Source organism: Heterodontus francisci, chromosome 18, assembly GCF_036365525.1.
Source record: "Heterodontus francisci isolate sHetFra1 chromosome 18, sHetFra1.hap1, whole genome shotgun sequence".
Taxonomy (NCBI): Eukaryota; Metazoa; Chordata; class Chondrichthyes; order Heterodontiformes; family Heterodontidae; genus Heterodontus; species Heterodontus francisci.
Window position 1 is genome coordinate 29,982,008 of NC_090388.1, and position 22,583 is coordinate 30,004,590.

The 22,583-nt window shown below is 39.8% G+C and overlaps 2 protein-coding genes across 3 annotated transcripts in view; one reads left to right on the forward strand and one right to left on the reverse strand.

The window, feature by feature from the left end:
- Positions 1–22,583, forward strand: part of tbc1d30 (TBC1 domain family, member 30) — a 155,199-nt gene that overhangs the window by 11,139 nt on the left and 121,477 nt on the right. The window lies entirely within an intron of this gene.
- On the reverse strand, positions 1,176–22,398 carry gnsa (glucosamine (N-acetyl)-6-sulfatase a). Its single transcript, XM_068050468.1, has 14 exons — positions 22,168–22,398; positions 21,462–21,521; positions 20,849–21,055; positions 18,758–18,823; positions 16,968–17,066; positions 12,039–12,206; positions 11,229–11,311; positions 11,006–11,124; positions 10,144–10,247; positions 9,125–9,226; positions 8,709–8,819; positions 7,555–7,665; positions 4,694–4,854; positions 1,176–3,567 (listed from the first exon to the last, which is right to left on the reverse strand). Exons 1-14 carry the CDS (start codon positions 22,300–22,302, stop codon positions 3,495–3,497), a joined length of 1,599 nt encoding a protein of 532 aa, XP_067906569.1. The 5' UTR covers positions 22,303–22,398; the 3' UTR covers positions 1,176–3,494.

The following is a 22,583-nucleotide window of genomic DNA, read 5'->3' on the forward strand; positions in this document are numbered from 1 at the left end:
ATTCAAAGTTTGAGTCCTCTATACTTCTGAATATACTGCAACTACTGTACACAGATTTGAAAGTTTCCCTTAATTTAAAACTCAATGTTCAGACAAGGCTTTTGCCAAACTAAGTTCACACTACATTGAAGATACATTCTAAAAGGAAAGCATAACTATTTTTACAAGGTATAACGTTAGTGTATGTATAATATCCACTTGGAATAGTTAATTGGGCAACCACTTTCTGAAGTGGTTCAGTACTGGCTTTCAGCCTTGGAGTGGTTTTACAGCAGGCAGGTGGGAAAAAAAAAATGGCAACTATATGGCCAATACCTAAAGTGCTTACTTTTTATTTAGAGATACAGCACTGAAACAGGCCCTTTGGCCCACCGAGTCTGTGCCGACCATCAACCACCCATTTATACTAATCCTACACTAATCCCATATTCCTACCACATCCCCACCTTCCCTATATTCCCCTACCACCTACCTATATTCAGGGCAATTTATAATGGCCAATTTACCTACCAACCTGCAAGTCTTTGGCTGTGGGAGGAAACCAGAGCACCCGGCAAAAACCCACGTGGTCACAGGGAGAACTTGCAAACTCCACACAGGCAGTACCCAGAATTGAACCTGGGTCGCTGGAGCTGTGAGGCTGTGGTGCTAACCACTGTGCACCTCCCCCCCCCCCCACTTCCATACAAACGGAGAGAAAAACAGTCTTGCCACTGCTTGCCAGTACACCTATTAGAGAAGGTACATACCAAAATAACCTCCAAATTAATTAAGTTCCATGCATGATTACTTTGTCTGGTGTCAATATTATTTAGTATTGTGGCAGCATCTGTGGAAAGAGAAGCAGAGTTAACGTTTCGGGTCAGTGACCCTTCATCGGAACTGACGATGAAGGGTCACTGACCCGAAACGTTAACTCTGCTTCTCTTTCCACAGATGCTGCCAGACCTGCTGAGTGATTCCAGCATTTCTTGTTTTTATTTCAGATTTCCAGCATCTGCAGTATTTTGCTTTTATTTAGTATTGTGTTGGGAACTAAATGATATACCAGTTTTGTAATGGAGGTGCCCTGAACAAATAGCATTCCCTAACATGATTAGAGTGATAAACATGTCTATTCCCGATAGAAAGATTAAGATCCTGTGATCTATAGGGGGAAGGAAAGAAATCCCAACTTCAAATTGAAAAAGTAGTTTATTAAATAATTGCAAGATTGAATTGAGCCATCATATTCACATATCACAAAAGTACAATCAAGGGCACTTAAATCTTTGGGAAAAAATAAATCTCAATTCAAAAATCAGCAATACAAGTGCCTAGAATCTGAAGCTCTTTAGTAACATCAAGTTTACACAAATTGTTATCCAAGCTACATAATTTGTTGTTTTAAAAAAAAAAATTTTAGTTTAGCACTGAAAATACAAAGATTTATAATTAACACTGCAATTTTGATGTACATGTCTTAAAATCCTTATATTCAGGCTAAACTGAATGCTTGCTCTTAAGTGCATGCTTATTTGTTGTAGGTTTAAAGAGATACACCAGGCAACAAGCAGACCTTAGTCCTCAAGTGTTGCTAGTTAAACCTCTTTACTAATGCTCATTAATAAGACTATAGCCCCGTGCTACCCTAGAGGCATTGTCAACTACACACTCTAAATACACTTATGCCAGTGAAATACAGTTTGTGGTTTTGTTTGCCCTTCAGACAATTTCATTGTTGTTTCAGCATTCCACCCATAATTTTTATTTTACACAACATAAACAAATCCTTACACAATACTGTAAGAAAAATGGTTGACAAGTGTAAACCATTGAATAATTCCATCTTTGAATAAAAGACAAGACATTCTGGTGGATGATTCAACATTGCAGGATACAATATGAAGTGGTTAAGACAGGACAATTGATCAATAAGCCAACAGCTGATAGACAAAAATAGCCTTGGTCATTACAATATATGGTAGATAGCATGGATGTTAGATAATAGCTGCTATATTAGCCATATTTTGCTACCAACCATTAGCCACTTTGACTTCACATCTATCACATACTCAGCTGGGAAGATAAGAGCACAGCTCCAGCAACATAATTTCTCAAAACATCAATTATACAGCTAGGATCTCAAATCCTTCAGTGCAATATCTAAACCCAATACCACTGAAAAAGCGAGCTTCATTTCATAACCAACAAAACATTTAAATTGAAGAAAGCTTTCATCTGGTGAAAATTTTACAATGGTATAACTCAATTATAGAAATGATTTCTAGATCAAACAGAATTATATAAATGTTGATGTGCACCATTCATTGCTGAAGAATGTCAACAAGCTTTAGTAGAAGGTGTTTACTGGCAAGCTATTTCCTCAATTTTACGCTATTGAAGGATGCACATTGGAATTAAACATGATAGCAGGGCAACCCTGTATATTCAAAATCCCTCACCAAGATAGACAAATCAAGCCAATAGATACCAATGTGAATTGGGGCACAGTATGCCCTCAGTTAAAAAAAAAAATCAGGGGGGTGGGGGGAGCGAGAGCGTGACACACACAGCGCGACCTGGCCTTGTAAATAGTGGTATAGCAGCCAAGTTAACAACCTATGGTTGGGGGTGAAAACAAATTAGTTGGAGGCAACAAAAAAAAAATTGATACCCTTGTGTCTACAAGTCATTCCAGGGTCTTAGAGTATTTCAATTTAAAAATAAAGCAGGTAGCATGCACTTATACATTCAGAATCAGATGAGTTTTGCATTGTTCACAAGCCTAATCCAAGAGACTGCATCTAGAAAATTGAAAACCAACCTTCCCTGATGCAATATTTTGCTCTATTTTGAGGCAGAGAATGAAGATTAGTCATAAATCTCAGTTTGAGCCAATAGTTTCATCCCAGTTACCTGCTTCACAAGCCCACATTTGAGCAAAGTCCCCATCACACTGGGCTGGATGGTCACTGAACAAGAAGGGCTCCATTTGTCTTAAATATCCACTTTTTTATGCTGTGCACAAGATTCCTGTAGTATCTTTATAGTGAAGTCTGGTTAGAATTCATAGTTACAGAAATGCGAGACACTACTAGATCATGCTACAACAGCAAGTAGCAAAAGGACTCCACTTGGAAAAGGTCATTCAGTACCCACCAAGTATAGCTTTGATTGCTGGTTGACAGGTAATTCATGCAAGGAAAACAAAAACCTAAATCATTTATTTGTTCAGTGCCATACCTCAGTCAAACAATTATATGCATAGGTTCTTTTGAAATAAAGACAATAGTTCTTGCAAAATAAATACTGCAATTTAGAACTACAATACATAAAACTATATTAAAATGTTTAGAATTACTTTTCAAAAGGCAAGTTTTTTTTAAACAAGAAAACATGTTTTTGCATTGGGTTGAGGGGTGTGGCAGGAAGATAGATATAATTCCTAGTGATTCATGTCAGTCCACACAAAGAACAAAGTTATATCACAGATGACAGTTGATATAAAGGCCTCATAAGGTTCTATGGAATAACTTGGGTGCACCAGGTCCATGATGGAACATTAGTTGAGGGTCAAATCTGTACCTGAAAAAAAAAGTAACCTGTTAATCTGAATAAAGAACAGACAGGTGATACAAATACTAAACCTACACACTCTGGGTGAGCAAATACCAAGGTTCTGCACCTCAGGGCTTAGCCAGGAGGTGGTAGCCAATGAGTCAAGGTGTAGGACATTGCAGGTGTTTGCAGGATAGCTTCACTGCCATTTAGCTCTGCACCTATTTTGGCTCAGGTAGATTTCAATGTTAGATAAGCAGTTGGGAACTGCCAACTGCACTGGCAAATGAAGGAGGCAGAAAAGGAGGTGGAGTGGAGTGTTAAGAAAGCGACCTTCCAGATGTTGCTGTTAAGGCAAGTGGACCAAGGATGGAAATCTCAGGCATGCTTGGGAGCAGAGGGGCCATAATGTCTACAAGTCAGAGCACACAGTACCACAGAGGAGTACTGTGAAGGAGAATGGTTTGGTTCACATTGAAATCAACAAAAAGGGAAAAAAGGTTTGAAAGTAAAGGCAGTCATACAAAACATAGTCAGTGTCTTGGGCAGGCAGAAATCCATTTACTGACAAAGAATTTGTAGCCACTTAGTGAAACTGCATAAGTTAATATCTTTAAGCAGTCTACTGATCCATGATGAAAGCAATTATAGTCTGCAGTATGCTTATTGATAGGGTCAAAAATACAAATATGGTGGGAAAGAATACAATTTATTAGTACGACCTTGCCACTTCAATGACCATAGCTTCACACACACAAAAATTATATCAAGGCCCATTGATCTTCTACAGCATTACTCAAGACAAAAATAAAGTGCCGCTTTCTAGAAAGAGTCTCTACTCATGTTGCACTTAAAAAAAACAAATGTTCTTGCCAAAGCTGTGATGGAAGTGCAAAGAGGAGTCTCTCAACTTCTACTCCTCCTCTGTATCCTCACACTTGTCTGGCTCTCCCAGATACCTGGAGGCAGACTGATGCGTGCATGAGGCAAAACTCATGACTGGCTACATCCCTGCTAACGTACTAGGACTGTTCCTTGCTCTAAGGGAAGCTACTACCAACTCACATTTGTCACAGTATAAGCACCAAGATAGTAATGGACATATGGCATTTACATTGGTGTGCATTAGGGAATGTCCAAAATTTCTTCTTACCTTGGATCATATATCCCCGGCGTATGACATGTTGATCCAGAACAAGACTGCAACATCATGAGACGATGGTTCATCTTCTCAAGAACTTCTTGATCTATAGTCTTGGCTATATTTATGATTTGGTGTGGGTCAGAGGTTAGATTATAGACTTCTACAAACACCTAAATAGGAAAAACCTCAAGATTATGGAAGGGATTAAGTTGGTATACCTCATACCTTTCACTTTCAAAAGGGACCAATAGCAACTGTTACATCACTGCAATGAGATAATAACTGATGTGCATTTATGGCCAAGTAATAATGCATTGCAAATTTATCAATGGCTTTTAGAAGAAAAATCATTTAGGCAACCTCATGATCAACTGAACAATTGGAAGCTTCTCTTTCTAACAAGTAGAATTTGTTTTGCCTGCCAAGATTTCTAACCTGGAGAATGAAGGCACATTAAACCTGATATGCCATTAACAGTAAATTGCAATTTAAGGGTAGATTTATAACTAGAATATTCTAGGGATTCTTTTAGAAATAGGGCCACAAACATTTGGACAATTGTGTACATTTCATATTCATTCAATCTCTTTCTGTACCCTGTCCCATCACCTTGCAATGGTCATGAATAATAGGACTGTTACAAGTAACATGAAACCAACTAATGTTTAGAAGTACATTTCCTCCCTAAGTGTTTGTAATATTGTAGATTTTTTTCAAAAGGTAGTTTTGCCTGAAAGGAGGCCCAATTTAGTATAGAAAACTGGTTCTAACATATTCAGCTTATACTTTGAAGCCAATCACAACTCAAAAAAATAGCATGAACAAGGATGCAGCATTCTTGTTACACAATTGAGTTTAGGCCAAGTATACCATCCACGTTAAAAACATTTATTTTGCATCCCACAGCACCTCCTTTTTCACCTCTACCAGTCTTTCAGCTATGAAGAATTTAACATATAATGTCCCAAGGTGTTTGACAGGATTATAAAGCAAAATGTGCTACCGAGCCACATAAGGAGATATTAGGGCAGATACCAAAAGTTTGGTCAGGCTTTAAAAAGGAGGCAAAAAGGTAGAGTTGGAGAGGTTTAGAGAATTCCAGGGTTTAGGGCCTTAGCAGCTGCTGGCATGACCACCGACAATGAAGCAATTAAAATCAGGCTGCTCAAGGAGCCCAAATTGGAGAAGCGCAGATATTGGAGGGTTGTGGGGCTGGAAGAGATTAAAGAGATGGCAGTGGGGGCAAGAGGGAGGGATTTGAAAACAAGGATGAGAATTTGTTTAAAAAATACCAAGCTGTTACTTAACTGGGAGCCAATGTAGGTCAGTGAACAGATGGGTGATGGGTGAACAGGGCTTTGTGAGTAAGGACACAGAGCAGCTTTCGGTTTACAGAGGGTAGAATGTGGGACTAGAGTGCATTCAAACAATGAGAGTCAAGTTTAGAGGTAACAAAAGCTTGGATGAAGGTTCCAGCAGTAGATAAGCAGAGGCAGAGTTGGACAATGTTACAGAAGGTGGAAATTCTCATGGCATCACTAAGACCGCCTATGTGGTCAAACATGACCCCAGGATTGAGACAGTGTGGTTCAGCCTCAACAGTTGCCAAGGAAGGGGATGGAGTCAGTTTGTCAGTCAGAGGAAGGAAGGGAGGGCAGAGGCAGCTGATTGTCTCTCAGATTAAAACCATCCAAAGGCATCTATGAGCTCTTTGCACTTGTCAGAGGGGAGAATGGAGTCTATGAAGACTGATTTCATTGGAGTCAAGTACAGCAAGTAGATCGCAGAACAAATAGTTGAGACATAATAACTGAACCATGAAGCAAGCTACAACAATGGCTCCTCCATGTTGCAGAATCAAGTCTAATCATACAGACCCAGTGATGCAAAAACTGCATGCTAGCCTTCAGTCAGAAATAAATAGAACATGCAAAACGACAACAGAACCTTAGCCGGAGAAGTAGCTGATCACAACCTCTAGCGGCACATATTGCCTTAGTTACATGCCAGTTCAATGACCAAAGTTCGGGCAGCTATTAGGAGCACTGCTGCAATACAAAAGGTGATGTAATTTTGTTCCAAATTAGTATTTAACTGTCCAGCTGACAACTCGGCTGGAAGACAAAGGGCTGAATTTTAATCAGCCCTCTAGAGACGGGCAGTGAAGCAGAAAGCAGAGGTGGGGGATGGCCATCAAATTGTGTCAGGTCCAGAGAATGGAGAGGACTGCCTTCCCACCCAGAGGGCAACTGAGGCCCTTAAGTAGAATTTTACTCATGGCTGAGGACCAGGGGAAGGGGGTGCAAACCGGCCTCGACCACCCAGTAACACCAGACAGCCTCAATGCCAGCTGGGGTCGGGGGCCCCTCCTCCTGCTTGGGCAATTTGTGGCCCACAGGAGGGCCCCCCGGCAGTAAAGGCTGCCCTGAAGGCAACATTTTCCCCCCCAACCCAGGGCCTGCCTGACTGGCCCCAGTGAACCAGCCCCACTTACCCGTCCTCTGGCTCTCCATGGCTGCTCCTGATCCCAGGCCTACTGCAGTACCAGCAGTGGCCACTGTGCCCAGTTGCTCTGCTGGGCTGCTGGATGCTCTTTGGGGAGGCAGGATCCCTGTCCTTACAGGGAAAGGAACCCCGGTGCTAAGCAGTTAACTGCCCAAGTGCCATAAAATACAGCTGGGGGGTCCCCAAAACGGGCGAGGTGGGGTTCTCGTCTTTCTCGCTTGGTGCTGGGACCCCCCTGCTGCCTGCATAAAATCCAGCCCAAATAGAAAATGGGAGAAAGCTGAGCATCACTTTCAAAACAGGCACAATCCAAGACTTTGGGGTAAGGGAGGGAGTTTAAAAAGACAAAATTTAACTTCACCCACCTCACTATCATCAAATTCACAATACTGCAAGTCAGCTGGAGTTGCAATGGTTCTTACACATGCATAGGTGTTGTTATATGCATCTTCACAAACACAGTCAGGGAAACAATTCTGTAGGAAAAGTTTGGCATAGAGTAAAATCAGGGATTAAACCATAAAAGCCTACATGAATTTCAAATAGTCTTTTCTCACGAGTACCAAGAGATTAGTTATAACTAATTTGGAACTATATAGTCATTAGTTCACTGTCGCTGGGTCAAAATCCTGGAACTCCCTTCCTAACAGCACTGTTGGGGTACTTACACCCAGAAGGACTGCAGCAGTTTAGGAAGGCTGCTCACCACCATCTTCTCAAGGGCAATTAGGGATGGGCAATAAATGCTGGCATAGCCAGCGACGCCCACATCCACCAAACAAATAAAAAAAACTAAGACATTAATCTAAATGGTGTAATGATATACTTTCATGTCATTGACTCAATACCACCTAACCTGTACCTTGCAGATTAAAAGCATGAAATAATCCAAAATGCTGTGTGGAAGTGTTTATAGAATTTCTCTAGATTTAAAATTGGCTATAAAAAAAAAAGCACCTCAATAATGCAACTTCAGGATGGCAGTCCAGCACTAAAGTCTGGGACAATAAAGCTATAACCAAATAGATTGATAAATTTCAGCTACAGGTATCAATGAAACATGAGCTACAGTTAGTAAACGGGTGTTTTGTGACCAACTACACACTGCAAGCATATCTATGATTAAAAAAAAGCCCTGCACACGTGGACAGGCTCACGGACAGCACCAATACCGCAAATTTACAATGCTATGGGAGCATGGGAAATCAGAGCACGGAGTGCCATTTTCTACAGGGCTGTGGTTATACTCCACTAAATACAAACTCAAACCCTTTGGAAGAGTCTCACTTTTAAACTTTAATCATGCAATGGTTTCAATGCACATCCAAAATCACTGCAAAAAAAAAAAAAAAGTAGCAACATATAAAGTTGGAAATCAACTATCCAGATATATGCAGCTGCACCCAAACTTAAAATCAGTTTTATATAATGTTTCTGAATGTGCATTGTATTTAATTTGTATTGCAGTTTTCTGGTAGAAATTTTGTAGCATCCAAAATTGAAAAAATGTAATACTTACTGTGACTCCAGGCCCCAATGAAGGGCAGGTAGGATCACTTCTATTATGTCCCTCTCCTTGATACTCTATAAGGAAGTCAGTCCTCCAAGTCATATTTTGTGGCATACCATTCTGAGGACAGAAGTGAAATTGATTATACAGTAAGAGTTTCAGATATAATGCAAAAATGAGATTAACACAAGACTTAAATTTTTAGTGATTACAAGAGTAGCGTTTTGTCAAGTCTATTAGCACCTTGCATCTTATTTTCACATTGTTGAAAATAATTTGGAGCTAGAATTAAACTTGAGATCTGAAATAAATGAAATCTGATGAAATTACAACAGCCACTTTGAGAATTACTTTTATATGTTCTTACCTATAACACATTATCCATGAACATATAGTTACACATGGTCACAGTCACAAAAACCTACCAGCAGAGGGAAGAGAGACATGCCATCCATTCTAGTCTTGTTAACGTCATAACCAGCAATATCCAGGAATGTGGGAGCCAAGTCAATATTTGCTACAAGCATCTGCAGAAGGAAATTAAATTCATTAGAAAGACTGCCACAAAAGTCTTAATCATTTTATACAAACATTAAAAAACTCTCTCATTTTCCACTAAAGGTTCAGAGATCAATAGCTAGCATAAATCGATCTGAAGCAATGAGTTCAGCTTTTCATTTCAATCCCCACCACCATGCATTGAATATTAATTAAACATGAGTTGCTGCATTTGCTCCATTGAGTGATAGTGTTGTCGGGAGAAGACTGGTGCTGTGTATCTTCGGAGTTAAGAGTGCTGGATAAAACAATTTGCATGAGGATGCAATTATCATCTCATCAGGCTATAGTAACGAAAGAAACCTCAAACAACTACATCACAATGGAATTGGAGTGGCATTAGAAGAACGGGTGGATTTTGAAAGCTGTGAAAAATGTTCAGTATTTAAAAGGATCCTGGGGTTAAAAATAGACAGTGGTGTAGCATTATTATTCAGACAAAACTTAGCTCTTAAGGTGTTTAAAATAGGCTTGCTTGTTTCGCTGAACACAAGTCTTCTTCACAGCATTTCTTCAATGTTAAGAGCTCTGTGCATTACTGAAGGACAAGCTGCTAACAGAAGTGAAACTTTCTACTGAAATCATAATTGATGCACTATAATAAATCACATTAGGAAACAACTCCCAAGACTAGATACTTGATCAGACTATGTACACAGCTCCAGAATATGTTGATAAAGTACATTTCAGGTGGTTATACAGAATTGCTTTTAAATGGAGTTGAATTGCCAAAGAATCTAAATCAACCTTGCTTTCTAGAGCATCTTAGACAGGAATCAGAGTCTCAAATCTTCTGTCTAGACTCAATCTGATCAAAACTGACTATTCCTATAATAGTTATTCCACCCACCATTCAGACAAGAATCAATCAGTCTGGTACAATTACCTTATTACTCATGTTAGATTTGATTCCAGGTCCTCGCACAAGCAATGGCACTTTAATATCAAATTCGTATAGTTGTCGTTTATCAATTGGCAAAGAAAATTGACCTAAAATACATTAAAAAGATGTTACTATAGCAGAAATGCATCTCATTGTGTTTGTGCCATGCATTCTTCACTTCAGATACAACACAATTGTTCTATCAGAAAAAGAAAAAGTTGGTCTCACAATCCTGTATTATTACAGGAAGCAATTTCAGGACATCATGTATTTAGCATATCAATAAAGTAACAAGCATTAGAGTAGAGAATTATGACTGATTCTAAACATCGAAGTTCTTATAACGGCTAGGAGGTTGTACAAACAGATGGCTACTGCAAAAGTTTGCTTGATTGCCTTGGTTTTTGAAAGATGAAGGAATAATGTTGAACCCTACCTGTACTTTGATGAACAGAGAAAGTACATGGCAATTATAAAATTGTATATACTGTACCAATTGTTGCAGAATCAACTACAATCTGGTAATTACATGCACTCAACTTCTATTCAATAATACCTTACTAAAAATCCTGATAAATGCAAACTTTTACTACAATTTAAAAAAAATCAGATAGTAAATGCTGAACAGCATCACATTCTGCCATGCAAGAGGTCTTTATTTAGCCTGTTGTACAACAATTCAACACAAATTAGGTTATTTCTAGAAATTGGTAGCAGAATACTGGTCATTTTAATAGGCTGGGTTTGTAATCCATTCTGACAGCACTAACAAAATGGGTGTCATACACAAAATGTAGAAAAATAATTTAATCAGCTTCAAATAAAACTAATCTGAACAGGAGATAAAGAAAGTATTATTGCTTACCTGTATGATAGCCATTATCAGATGTAAAGAAAATATAGGTGTTTTCTAGCTCTTTGACTGCATCAAGTTTCTTTACAACTTTTTCTACAAGATCATCCACTGATAGCAGTGTTTGCCATCTAAGAAAAATAATCTAGGATTATGAACTAAACATCCACATATTGGTTTTTAAAGAGAGTAAAATGAATGAAAAAGAAATGAAGTCAATGAGAAACAGCCATACCTTTTTCTGAAAGCATTATCCAGAAAATGAATTGAAGAGTTGGTCATGGGAGTCTTTGCTTGTCTGATTAGCCAATGTTTATCCTTTGAAGATTTAAAAAAAAAGTGTAAATTGACAAGCAAATATTAAAAAAAAAAAATCAGCTCATTGATGGAAATTGGAGTCATCTGCATATTCTGCATTTACAGGTGGCTTCAAATATTTTTTAAATTGGAATATTTACATCTTCATTACACTGCTATTTTATGCAGCTGACTAACACAAGCTAACAATGATACATATCCATGGAGTTGGCTAAAGTGTATGCAGTGAAGCTGACAAGGTCTTGTCTTTTGTCCCTCTCCCATGCCATAATGTTGAAAGCATGCTGCATCAGCTCAAGAAAAAAAAATACAGCCCAAGCTTGCAAATCACAACAGACATTACTGTGATTTAACAAGTTGCCTTCAGCTGAGACTACTTGAATTCCATAAGCAAGTAAGGCTTGTAAATACATTGGTCTGAACTGATCAGAGTTTTAAAACATATATTTTACTCAAGATGTGTAATTGCACAGTATGCCAACTAAAAGTAACCAGGAGTAGTTTAATTTAACTTTTTCTATTTTTCAGCAATTGATGAAATTTTACTAGATATTCCTAATGTCACTTTGCTTCACATTCATTAACCCCAAGTGGTTTTGGCCTGTATATATAGTTAATATCATACAAAATATACAGCAAAAATAAGTTAGTCACACCTGGGATTAAACAGGAAGATAACTATTTTAATACATTCAAGCACTACTATCCAAAATTCAGTATATAGTACCTTTCCATGTATATTAAAGTTAGTGTTTCTTGGTGCTTTAACATCCAAAAAGCTCTTTTCATATTGTGGGGCAGGAGTCCAAGGGGAGTGTGGCGCTGGAGTAGAGATCATCATGAAGAACGGAACATATTTGGTTCTGTATTCCAAAAACTCCAATGAAACATTTGACTATCAAGTGAAAGCATAAAGGTTAGAATATGCTGACTGAAGTTACTGGAATTGTAAACTGTCAAACAAAAAGGTCAAGGTGTACAAATACTGGAGAAGACAAATCAAACAGCACCCCAAAAAAAAAAATCAAAAAGGCGACAGCTGCCATACATTTTGCAGACCCAAAACAATGGAAAAGGAAGGGGTAGCTGTCAATGACTCCTCCCCTGAACTAAGAGTAGCAGTGTCAGGCCTAGGCCCCCGACCTGCCAAGAATGAGGCACAATGATTTTAAACTGTTGCTGGAGTTAAGAAAGGACTTGTTAAACAGATCAGCCGTGGTTGGAAAAGACATTTGCAAATTAACGGACAGTGTTTGGAAGGACAAAGCAGCCATTCCCTGACACATACAATCTACAATGGACTTTTGATCACTAGACATTGAAGGTGGGGGGAGCTCGCATTCCAGGTTGACTGCTAAGATGGTCAAATACACAAACTGACATGGCCAAACCAGCTAGTCACACGACTAACCTGCTGGGCAACCTGAATTTTTTGAACTTGTACAGTTTGGGCAGAAAGCGGTTTGCTCCTGCACTAAGATCTCTTTGTCTGCTCCCATCTCTTCCTCACAAGCCTCTGAATCCACTGAAGACACATGAACCCAGAGAGAAAAGTCTCCTACAGCGAACAAAGTTTAAGAAGAATACTGGGCCCCAACGAAAAGCAAGATCTATCTACAATTAAGGACTCTACAGTGAGCTCGAAGAACCGTAACAACTCTTCAGATATTGCCTCAAACCTTTCCAATTTATTTTTCTTCTGCTCTTTTCTGTCTCTATTTGCAGGTGTGTATCCAGGATATATGCTAGCGTGGGCATTAACCAAATTAGAGTTTAAGTTTAATAAATTACAACCTTTCTTCTTTAAACTTAAGAAAGCCTGTTTGTTTTGATTTCTTTGCCTTATAATTGGAACAAGGGATTCACCAAGGGGAAGCTTAAAAACACAGTATGTTTAAAATTAAACCCTGTTACAGTAAGACCAGGTGAAGGCTGAAAGGGAACCCTAGACCTTTTTCTCACCTGGTCGTAAAAAGCAGCATTCGAATAGCTGCAATGTCAGGGCAAGTGCCTCTAATTACTTAAATTTAAATGCTGCATAGATTCTGGTAATTTACTAGTCACGAGAACTCCAGTTGATTACAGCAACTATATCAAATTAGACCTGCACATATCCAGCTGTACTGATTTCTTGAACTGCACTGCTACCAAACTCTTGCCAAGCTGACAGCATATTGCTCCACTTCAGATTTTTCATTTGTTCACATTATGGAAAGACACAAGATGGAAAAGGGGAGGGGAGAGAGTCGGGAGGAAAAGAAAAAGAAAACCAGGATGACGACAAAAGGCCTGGGATACATTTGGACGGATCTGTGACAATCCAAACCCGCGACCTCTACCACCTAGAAGGACAAGGGCAGCAAATGCATGGGAACACCACCACCTGCAAGTTCCCCTCCAAGTCACACACCATACTGACTTGGAACTATATTGCCATTCCTGCCACTGGGTAAAAATCCTGGAACTCCCTTCCTAACAGCACTGTGGACTACCCCACATGGACTGCAGTGGTTCAAGAATTAGGGATGGGCAATAAATGCTGGCCTGGCCAGCGAAGCCCACATCCCATGAATGAATAAAAAAAAAAAGTGATGATTTAAAAAGTATAAAGAATGCATGCTTGAATGGTTAATAACAAGTACTGAGCAAACTGATGAAGCTACAGGCTGACAAGTCCTTGGTTACTGATGGACTTCATCCCAGGATCTTAAAAGAGGTGGCTAATGAGGTAGATGTGTTGGTGTTAATTTTTCAAAATTCACGAGATTCTGGAAAGGTTCCATCAGACCGGAAAGTAGCAAATATAACCCCTCTATTCAAGAAGTTGGGTGGGGGGACGCGGCGGCAGATAACAGGTAACTATGGGGGAAGGTGTTAGAATTGATTAAGGTGGTTATAGCTGGGCACTTAGAAAAAAACTTGTGGTAAATCGGGAATAGTCAGTATGGTTTTATGAAAGGGAAATCATGTTTAACCAATTTATTGGAGTTCTTTGAAGGAGTGACATGTGCTGTGAATAAAGGGGAGCCAGTTGACATACTGTACTTGGATTTCCAGAAGGCATTTAACAAGGTGCCATATAAAAGGTTATTGTGCAAAGTAGGAGCTCATGGTGTAGGGGGTAACATTAGCATGGAAAGATGATTGGCTGGCTGGGAGAAAACAGAGTATGCATAATTGGGTCCTTTTCCGATTGGCAGGATGTGACGAGTGGAGTCCTGCAGGGGTCTGTGACGGGGCCTCAACATTTTACAATTTATATCAATGACTTAGATGGAGAGAAGCAATGTCATGGTGGTTAAATTTGTAGATGACACAAAGATAGGAAAGTATGTTGTGAAGAGGACATAAGGAGGTTGCAGACCGACAGATAGGTTGGGTGAGTGGGCAAAAATCTGGCAGATGGAGTAGAACGTGGGAAAATGTGAAGTTGTTCACTTTGGCAGGAAGAATAAAAAAAGCAGAGTATAACAAACGGAGATGGCAGAATTCAGAGGTGCAGAGGGATCTAGGTGTTCTAGTGCACAAGTCACAGTTAGTAGGCAGGTACAGCAAGTAATAAAGGCGGCAAATGGAACACTACCCTTTATTACGAGGAATTGAAAATAAAAGTAAGGATGTTATGCAGGACATTGGTGAGACATCTCGACTACCGTGTACAGTTTTGGTCTCCTTATTTCAGGAAGATTGTAAATGCGTTGGAGGCAGCTCAGAGGACTTTTACTAGATCGATACCTGGAATGAACAAGTTGTCATACGAGGGAAGGTTGGACAGACTGGGCTTGTTTTCACTGAAGTTTAAAATATCCTGAACAGTCTTGACAAGGTGGATGTGGACAGGGTGTTTTCTCTTGAGGGAGAGTCCAGAACTAGGGGGCACTGTTTTAAAATTAGGGATCACCCTTTTAGGACAGATGAGGAGAAATTTTTTCTGAGGGTTGTGTGACTTGGGAACACTGCCTCAGAAGGTGGTGGAGGCGGGTCATTAAATATATTTAGAGACAGAGGTAGATAGATTCTTGTTCAGCAAGGGAATCAAGATGAGAGTGTGGAATTCGAAATGCAAACAGATCAGTCATGATCTTATTGAATGGTGGAGCCGGCTCAAAAAGGGTCAAGGGGCCTACTTTTGCTCCCAATTCGTATGTTCTTATGGAATTTAAAGTGTGACTTTTAATTTACAGTAGTTGGTCTTAAGTGGTAGATCTGCAAAATAGAAGGTTGTGTATTTAAGTTCTACTCTAGGATTTGGGCACAATCTAGGATGGCACTTCAGTGCAGTACTGAGGAAGTGCTGGCCAATCAAAAGGTTTAATGTCTCGTTTGAAATCTGACACTTACAACCCAGTGAGGAAGGTATCTAGGGTTCCCTTTCAGCCTTTACCTGGTCTTACCATAACAGGGTTTAATTTTAAACACTGTTTTTAGCTCCCCCTTGGTGAATCCTTGTTCACCACTTTCCTATTATAAAAGACAAAGAAACCAGCATAAACAGTCTTTCTTAGGTTTAAAGGTGGTGAAATTTATTAATCTTAAACTCTAACTCAGTTGATACCTATGGATACACGATACACACATGCAAATAGAGACAGAAAAAAGAAAAACAAAGTGGAAAAGTGTGAGGCAATATCTGAAGAGTTTTTGTTATGGTTCTTTGAGCTCACTGTAGAGTCCTTGATTGTAAGTAGATCTCACTTTTTGTTAAACCTTGTTCACTGTATGAGACTTTTCTCTCTTGGGGTTCATGTGTCTTCAGTGGATTCAGAGGCTTGAGAGAAATGGGAGCAGACAGGAGAGATCGTCAGTTCAAAAGCAAACAGACTGAGTTCAAATTGTTCGTACAAATTCAGAAAAACCCAGGTTGCCAAGGTTAGTCATGTGACTAACTGGTCTGACCATGTCTTGGATTGTATCACCTTAGCAGTCTCTGGAATGCTCCTCTTACTCTCAATACTTGGTGATCAAGATCCATGTGGGTTGAGTATCAGGGAATGGCTGCTTTGTCCTTCCAAGCACTTAATATGCAAGTGTCTTTTCCAGCCACAGATGATCTGTTTAACAAGTCCTTTCTTCACTCCAGTAACAGTTTAAAAATCAATGTTTGTGACAAAATTAATGTGCCTCATTCTTGGCAGGTGGGGGCCTAGCATAACACACAAGAAACCCTGCTTATCCTCTTTGGTATATGTCACATAATCAAAGCAGGGGTGTTCACTTGCAGATCCCACCAACATTTATCTCTCAACCCAATTGCTACAACATATTTATTTTGTTGCTATTGCTGAAAGCCCATAGTGTGCAAACTGGCTGCCATGTTTCCTACATTACTATTGTACTTCATTGGCTGTAAAGCATTTTAGCACACCCAGAAAGTTGTGAAAGGCACCGTACAAATGTCTATTTGTTTCTTTCCAAGTATGCTAGACACAGGGAAATAATTATCCAAAACATTTTACAGATAACTTAGGACTGAACTAGAAAGCTAGATCTGGGGAGGTCGGAATTATAATATCCATCACCCAATGGAAGTGCTCCCATAAAAATGTCTGTATGCGCTAGCATGGCAAGAAACTAGAACAGTCTGCTTAAATTTCTGTTCAAATTTATCCATGAGATATCTCTCACTATGAACAAATGAAACGCAGAAATTACTTACTAGAAGATCAGTTAGATAATCTCGGCTATAGTTCTGACCGTGATGCTGTGGTTTTCCATTAACAGAAAGTGTGTAATTGTAGTACTTTGAATTCTTTGCCTAACAAAAAGATAAAAATAGTCAGCAATGCATTATACTGAGTTCCTGCAAGATCCCCCCAACCGCCCTAAACAAATACAATGGATACAAAAGAAACATTTATAATACACAGCAATGCCAGCTACAAGGGGTTTCTTTCTCTTCAGACTACTAGAAAAGATTGGATGCCCACCAAAGCTACTAAGTATCATCACCTCATTCCATGACAATATGAAAGGCACAATTCAGCATGGTGACTCCTCATCAGAGCCCTTTCCTATCCTGAGTGGCGTGAAACAGGGCTGTGTTCTCGCACCCACACTTTTTTGGGATTTTCTTCTCCCTGCTGCTTTCACATGCGTTCAAGTCCTCTGACCAGGGGGCAGGTTGTTCAACCTTGCCCGTCTAAGAGAAAAGTCCAAAGTACAGAAAGTCCTCATCAGGGAACTCCTCTTTGCTGACTATGCTGCTTTAACATCTCACACTGAAGAGTGCCTGCAGAGTCACATTGACAGGTTTGTGGCTGCCTGCAATGAATTTGGCCTAACCATCAGCCTCAAGAAAACAAACATCATGGGACAGGACATCAGAAATGCTCCATCAATATTGGCAACCACGCTCTGGAAATGGTTCAAGAGTTCACCTACCTAGGCTCAATTATCACCAGTAGGCTGTCTCTAGATGCAGAAATCAACAAGCACATGGGAAAGGCTTCCACTGCTATGACCAGACTAGGCAAGAGTGTGGGAAAATGGCGCACTGACACGGAACACAAAAGTCCGAGTGTATCAAGCCTGTGTCCTCAGTACCTTGCTCTATGGCAGCGAGGCCTGAACAATGTATGCCAGCCAAGAGCGACGTCTCAATTCATTCCATCTTCGCTGCCTCCGGAGAATACTTGGCATCAGGTGGCAGGACCGTACCTCCAACGCAGAAGTCCTCGAGGCGGCCAACATCCCCAGCTTATACACACTACTGAGTCAGCAGCGCTTGAGATGGCTTGGCCATGTGAGCCGCATGGAAGATGGCAGGATCCCCAAAGACACATTGTACAGCGAGCTCGCCACTGGTATCAGACCCACCGGCCGTCCATGTCTCCACTTTAAAGACGTCTGCAAACGCGACATGAAATCCTGTGACATTGATCACAAGTCGTGGGAGTCAGTTGCCAACGTCCGCCAAAGCTGGCGGGCAGCCATAAAGGTGGGGCTAAAGTGTGGCGAGTCGAAGAGACTTAGTAGTTGGCAGGAAAAAAGGCAGAGGCGCAAGGGGAGAGCCAACTGTGTAACAGCCCCGACAAACAAATTTCCCTGCAGCACCTGTGGAAGAGCCTGTCACTCTAGAATTGGCCTTTATAGCCACTCCAGGCACTGCTTCACAAACCACTGACCACCTCCAGGCGCTTATCCATTGTCTCTCGAGATAAGGAGGCCAAAGAAGAAGAAGGGCAATTTATTTTAAATTGTACTTTGCATTCATGGTTTTAGGTAGAAAATACATCTGACCCTACATTTAAACAAATGCAAAAAATATTTCATATGGTAATTGCACACTGAAAGCATCAACTCATCAGTACATGGCCGAACATTATTTGAAATGGAAATTCTGCATAATTCCTACTGCATCTATCCAATTTAATCTTCAGAATTATGGTAATTACACATTTTAGCAGCTGTTTGCAGGTCAACTGAGAAATCCTTGTAAACACTTACCAAAGCATACCAGTAATCCCATCCTGGTGGGACATGTTCAATGCCACCTGCAGCCTCAGATCCATACTGTGGAATAAGCAATACACAAAGAGTAACCATGAGATCTTAAACTGTTTACCAGGCAGCAAAATTTTAATTTCCAGTTCAATGAATAGTTTTGCCTGATACTACCTACCACTCTTCGGCTACAAGGGGAGGACTCTGAAAATATTTTGAAATTACATAATAGGAGCATTCATTCATTCATTGGCCTTCATAGCGAGAGGATTCAAGCACAGGAGCAAGGATGTCTTGCTGCAATTATACAAGGCCTTGGTGAGATCACATCTGGAGTAGTCTGCGCAGTTTTGGTCTCCTTATCTGAGGAAGGATGTTCTTGCTATGGAGGGAGTGCAGTGAAGGTTCACCAGACTGATTCCTGGGATAGCAGGACTGACGTATGAGGAGAGTTTGGGTCAATTATGCTTGTATTCGCTAGAGTTTAGATGAATGAGAGGGGATCTCAGAGAAATCTACAAAATTCTATCATGACTGGACAGACTAGATGCAGGAAGGATGTTCCTGATGGCTGGGGAGTCCAGTACTAGGGGTCACAGTCTAAGGATAAAGGGTAAGCCATTTAGGAATGAGATGAGGAGAGATTTCTTCACCCAGAGAATGGTGAACCTGTGGAATTCTCTACCACTGAAAGCAGTTGAGGCCAAATCATTAAATATATTCAAGAAAGAAAGAGTTAGATATAGTTCTTAGGGCTAATGGGATCAAGGGATATGGGGAGAAAGCAGGAACAGGTTACTGAGTTTTGGATGATCAGCCATGATCGCATTGAATGGCAGAGCAGGCTCGAAGGGCTGAATGGCCTACTCCTGCTCCTATTTTTCTATTCTCCATTACCACTCCTCCCCCTCTTATGTGGAGGTATCTAGTCCCATTTGGCAGAAGGGAGAAAGGGAAGGAGGGAGAGCAAGTTTTACATATCACTGTATATATTTTGTTACAATCCCTTTGTAAAAAGGCGATAGTGCCTTACATGATATATATTTTTTAAAATCCAAATACTATCTAGAAAGTTTCAAATAAACCTGGTGTTGTTCAGCAAATCAGTTTCATGAATGTCTTATTTGCTTTAAGAAAGGGCAGCCCCTTTGAAAGTAGGGAGCTACTTTTTAAAAGAATACTCTGTACACTAGTTGTTCACTAACAAGCAGATCACATCAGACTAACTTTGGTGCATCTTCCAGACAGACACTTGATAAAAGCTACATTCATTTTTGACTGCAGTTGCTCTATTTTTGGAGATCCTATCTCATCAAAACAAATGGAGACATGGCAAGGACAGCAAAAAAGCAAGGTCAGCAAAATGGGGGGGGGGGGGGGGGGGGGGGGGAAAAGAGAGAGAAGAGAAAGAGAAATCACATGATTAGGTGTACTTAATAAAATGCAACCAGTTGAACTATCACAGGTAGCTGGGAATCATGACTTCTTTCATTTGAAAGTTAAAATAATTGACTTTTTGCTGTTTCTTGTACTAATCCCAAAGTTTTGTACCTAGTTGCCAATTCAGCAAGTGGAAATAATCTCATTTACATAATTTTGCACCCTCATTAGATCTTGCCTTAAAATACCAGTTTCACCAAATTCAATCTTCTCCCAATATGCAAAAGTCCAACATAACGATACCCTCTCATCCCAGATTATCTTTATTCATACATAAAGAAAGAGAAATACGGCTGCAAATTTGAAATGAAACTATAAATAGATGCTGAATAGCTAGTTGAGTCTTACTTTTACAGATGTTGACTAACTCGACATATATTTCCAGCATTTTGTTCTTACTTCACCTTCCAATTTGTGCCAGTACCAAAGGCCGTGGCATAATAGGCATCGTTAGATTACAGCCAGTTTTTAAAAAAAGCAGTCTTTAAAACCTGACAATGCCACTCAAAATAAAATCGATTAAAAAGCCTCCAACAGAACATTGCATTTCAGATGACAATCATACCTAGAATTTTCCTAAACAGCAGTACAAAGGAGGAATAAGTTTGACTTATCATTAAGTCTAAAGTTCAACACCAATAAAAACAATGTTACCTCATTCAAATATTTCCCTGCAAAAAAAGTCCGATATCCACAATGACGCTGCAGGATAGCTGGGAATGTGTTAGGTTCCTGTGTTTTTTGCCATGCTTTGCTACTGCAGTTTCCTTCTAGTGTATTATTAAATACACGGTGATTGTGTGGATACTTTCCAGTCATGATACTGGCTCTGCTGGGACAGCACAACGGGCTGGCCACATACTGAAAGAAAATATAACATATGTAAAAACACAAAAAACATATTAGAATCATGCATACTGCATTATTTTCAAATGAGTTTTATTAAAGTATAAAACTTATTGCTATAATGAGCATCTAACATGAGTTTTGCTTAATTTAGTTCCGTAACAACCATTTAAAAACTCATAATCTGAGCTTGACAAGTTTTAATTTGGTAAATCAGACAGATCAAGCTGAAACAGGCAAAATTCCAATCAAGAAAGCACTTCGGTATCAACGCAGAAGGAAAGCAAGCTAAATCTGCACCAACAAAACCATATTTGTATAACATCCCAAAAATAAAAACTGAATTCCTCCCAGACAGCAGGTTCCCAGACTACCACGTTCAAATTAAAATTTTATTTCAAGAAAAAAACAGACAGCTCACCACATTATTAAAGGTTATTCCAAGGTCTCCAATAAGTTTTCTGGTTTTCTTCAAGGGTGTCTGCAGAAAACAAAAGGTTCAAGCTTGAATGCATTATAATTCTGATTAGACCACAGTCTACAGCCCTCCCTCCATAGTATACAAGGGGGTTGGAACCCATGCAAATCACCTTAGGCTGTATCAGAAAATGTTTGACATGAAATATATATTGTAACAATAACCTGCAACTGTAAGTTTAGTGAGGCACCTCAAGAGTGCCACACACTGTACTGAACGAAATTGAACTGTGCTGTCAAATTTGAACTGTTAGCTAATGTACTTTTGCAGAATTATGAAAAGTATTTTTCAGAAATAAATAATTGATCTGTTTGGTTTGAGGATTAAGAAAAAGGATCATTATGCCCTTTATTTTCTACACTTAATTGGAGAAAATATACTTTAAGCTGACTGACAAATTTGCATATTAAGTCACAAAAATGCTATCCTCACCCAGCTTTTTTTTTAAACTGTATCCCTAAGCCAGGCCTAGCACTGCCATCAGGCCTGATTTTGCTGATAACTGAACCAGGCCTAATGATATTGACGGCAAGTATCACAAAAAGCAAAAAAGATCTCTGTTACTTTAAAACAAGCCACAGCCACTCCTCTCTTTCGCTCCCCCAGCAAGGCGTCGCATTGCCCCCACCCAACTACCGACTCCTCTCACCATTCCGCCCAGCAGAACATCCTGATCGTCCGTGAGGATCAAAACGATGTTTGGCTTCTTCGAGCTAATCTCTTCAACAGTAGCAAATAAAAACATGAATGTGACTGCACAATACAGCGTAGAAAATAAAGCCATGGCGCTCCGCTTGAGCACTGCACACGGATTTCCGCCCTCTATAAACTCAACTGCGCTCTCTCTCTCTGCTTCTTCTCTATGATTCACCAGTCACATGCGCCTCCAAAACAAGCAAGTAACATCAGCTGATCACAGCACCTGGTGAGACCTTTCAATGGGCAATAGCAATTTTCAAGTCAGAGGAGATTGCTTATTTTTCGTGAATATATTAATTTAAAATACACAATTCTCTGTAATCATTTAACATTATATGTATTTGCTTGTGAATTTTATTTACTTTT

Coding starts and splice junctions, on each gene's coding strand:
- gnsa (XM_068050468.1), bottom strand. CDS start 22,302: ATGGCTTTATTTTCTACGCTGTATTGTGCAGTCACATTCATGTTTTTA. Junction 21,056..21,461: donor GAATAACCTTTAATAATGTG/GTGAGCTGTCTG, acceptor ATTTTCTTTCAG/TATGTGGCCAGCCCGTTGTG. Junction 12,207..16,967: donor ATTATCTAACTGATCTTCTA/GTAAGTAATTTC, acceptor TTCACTTGATAG/TCAAATGTTTCATTGGAGTT.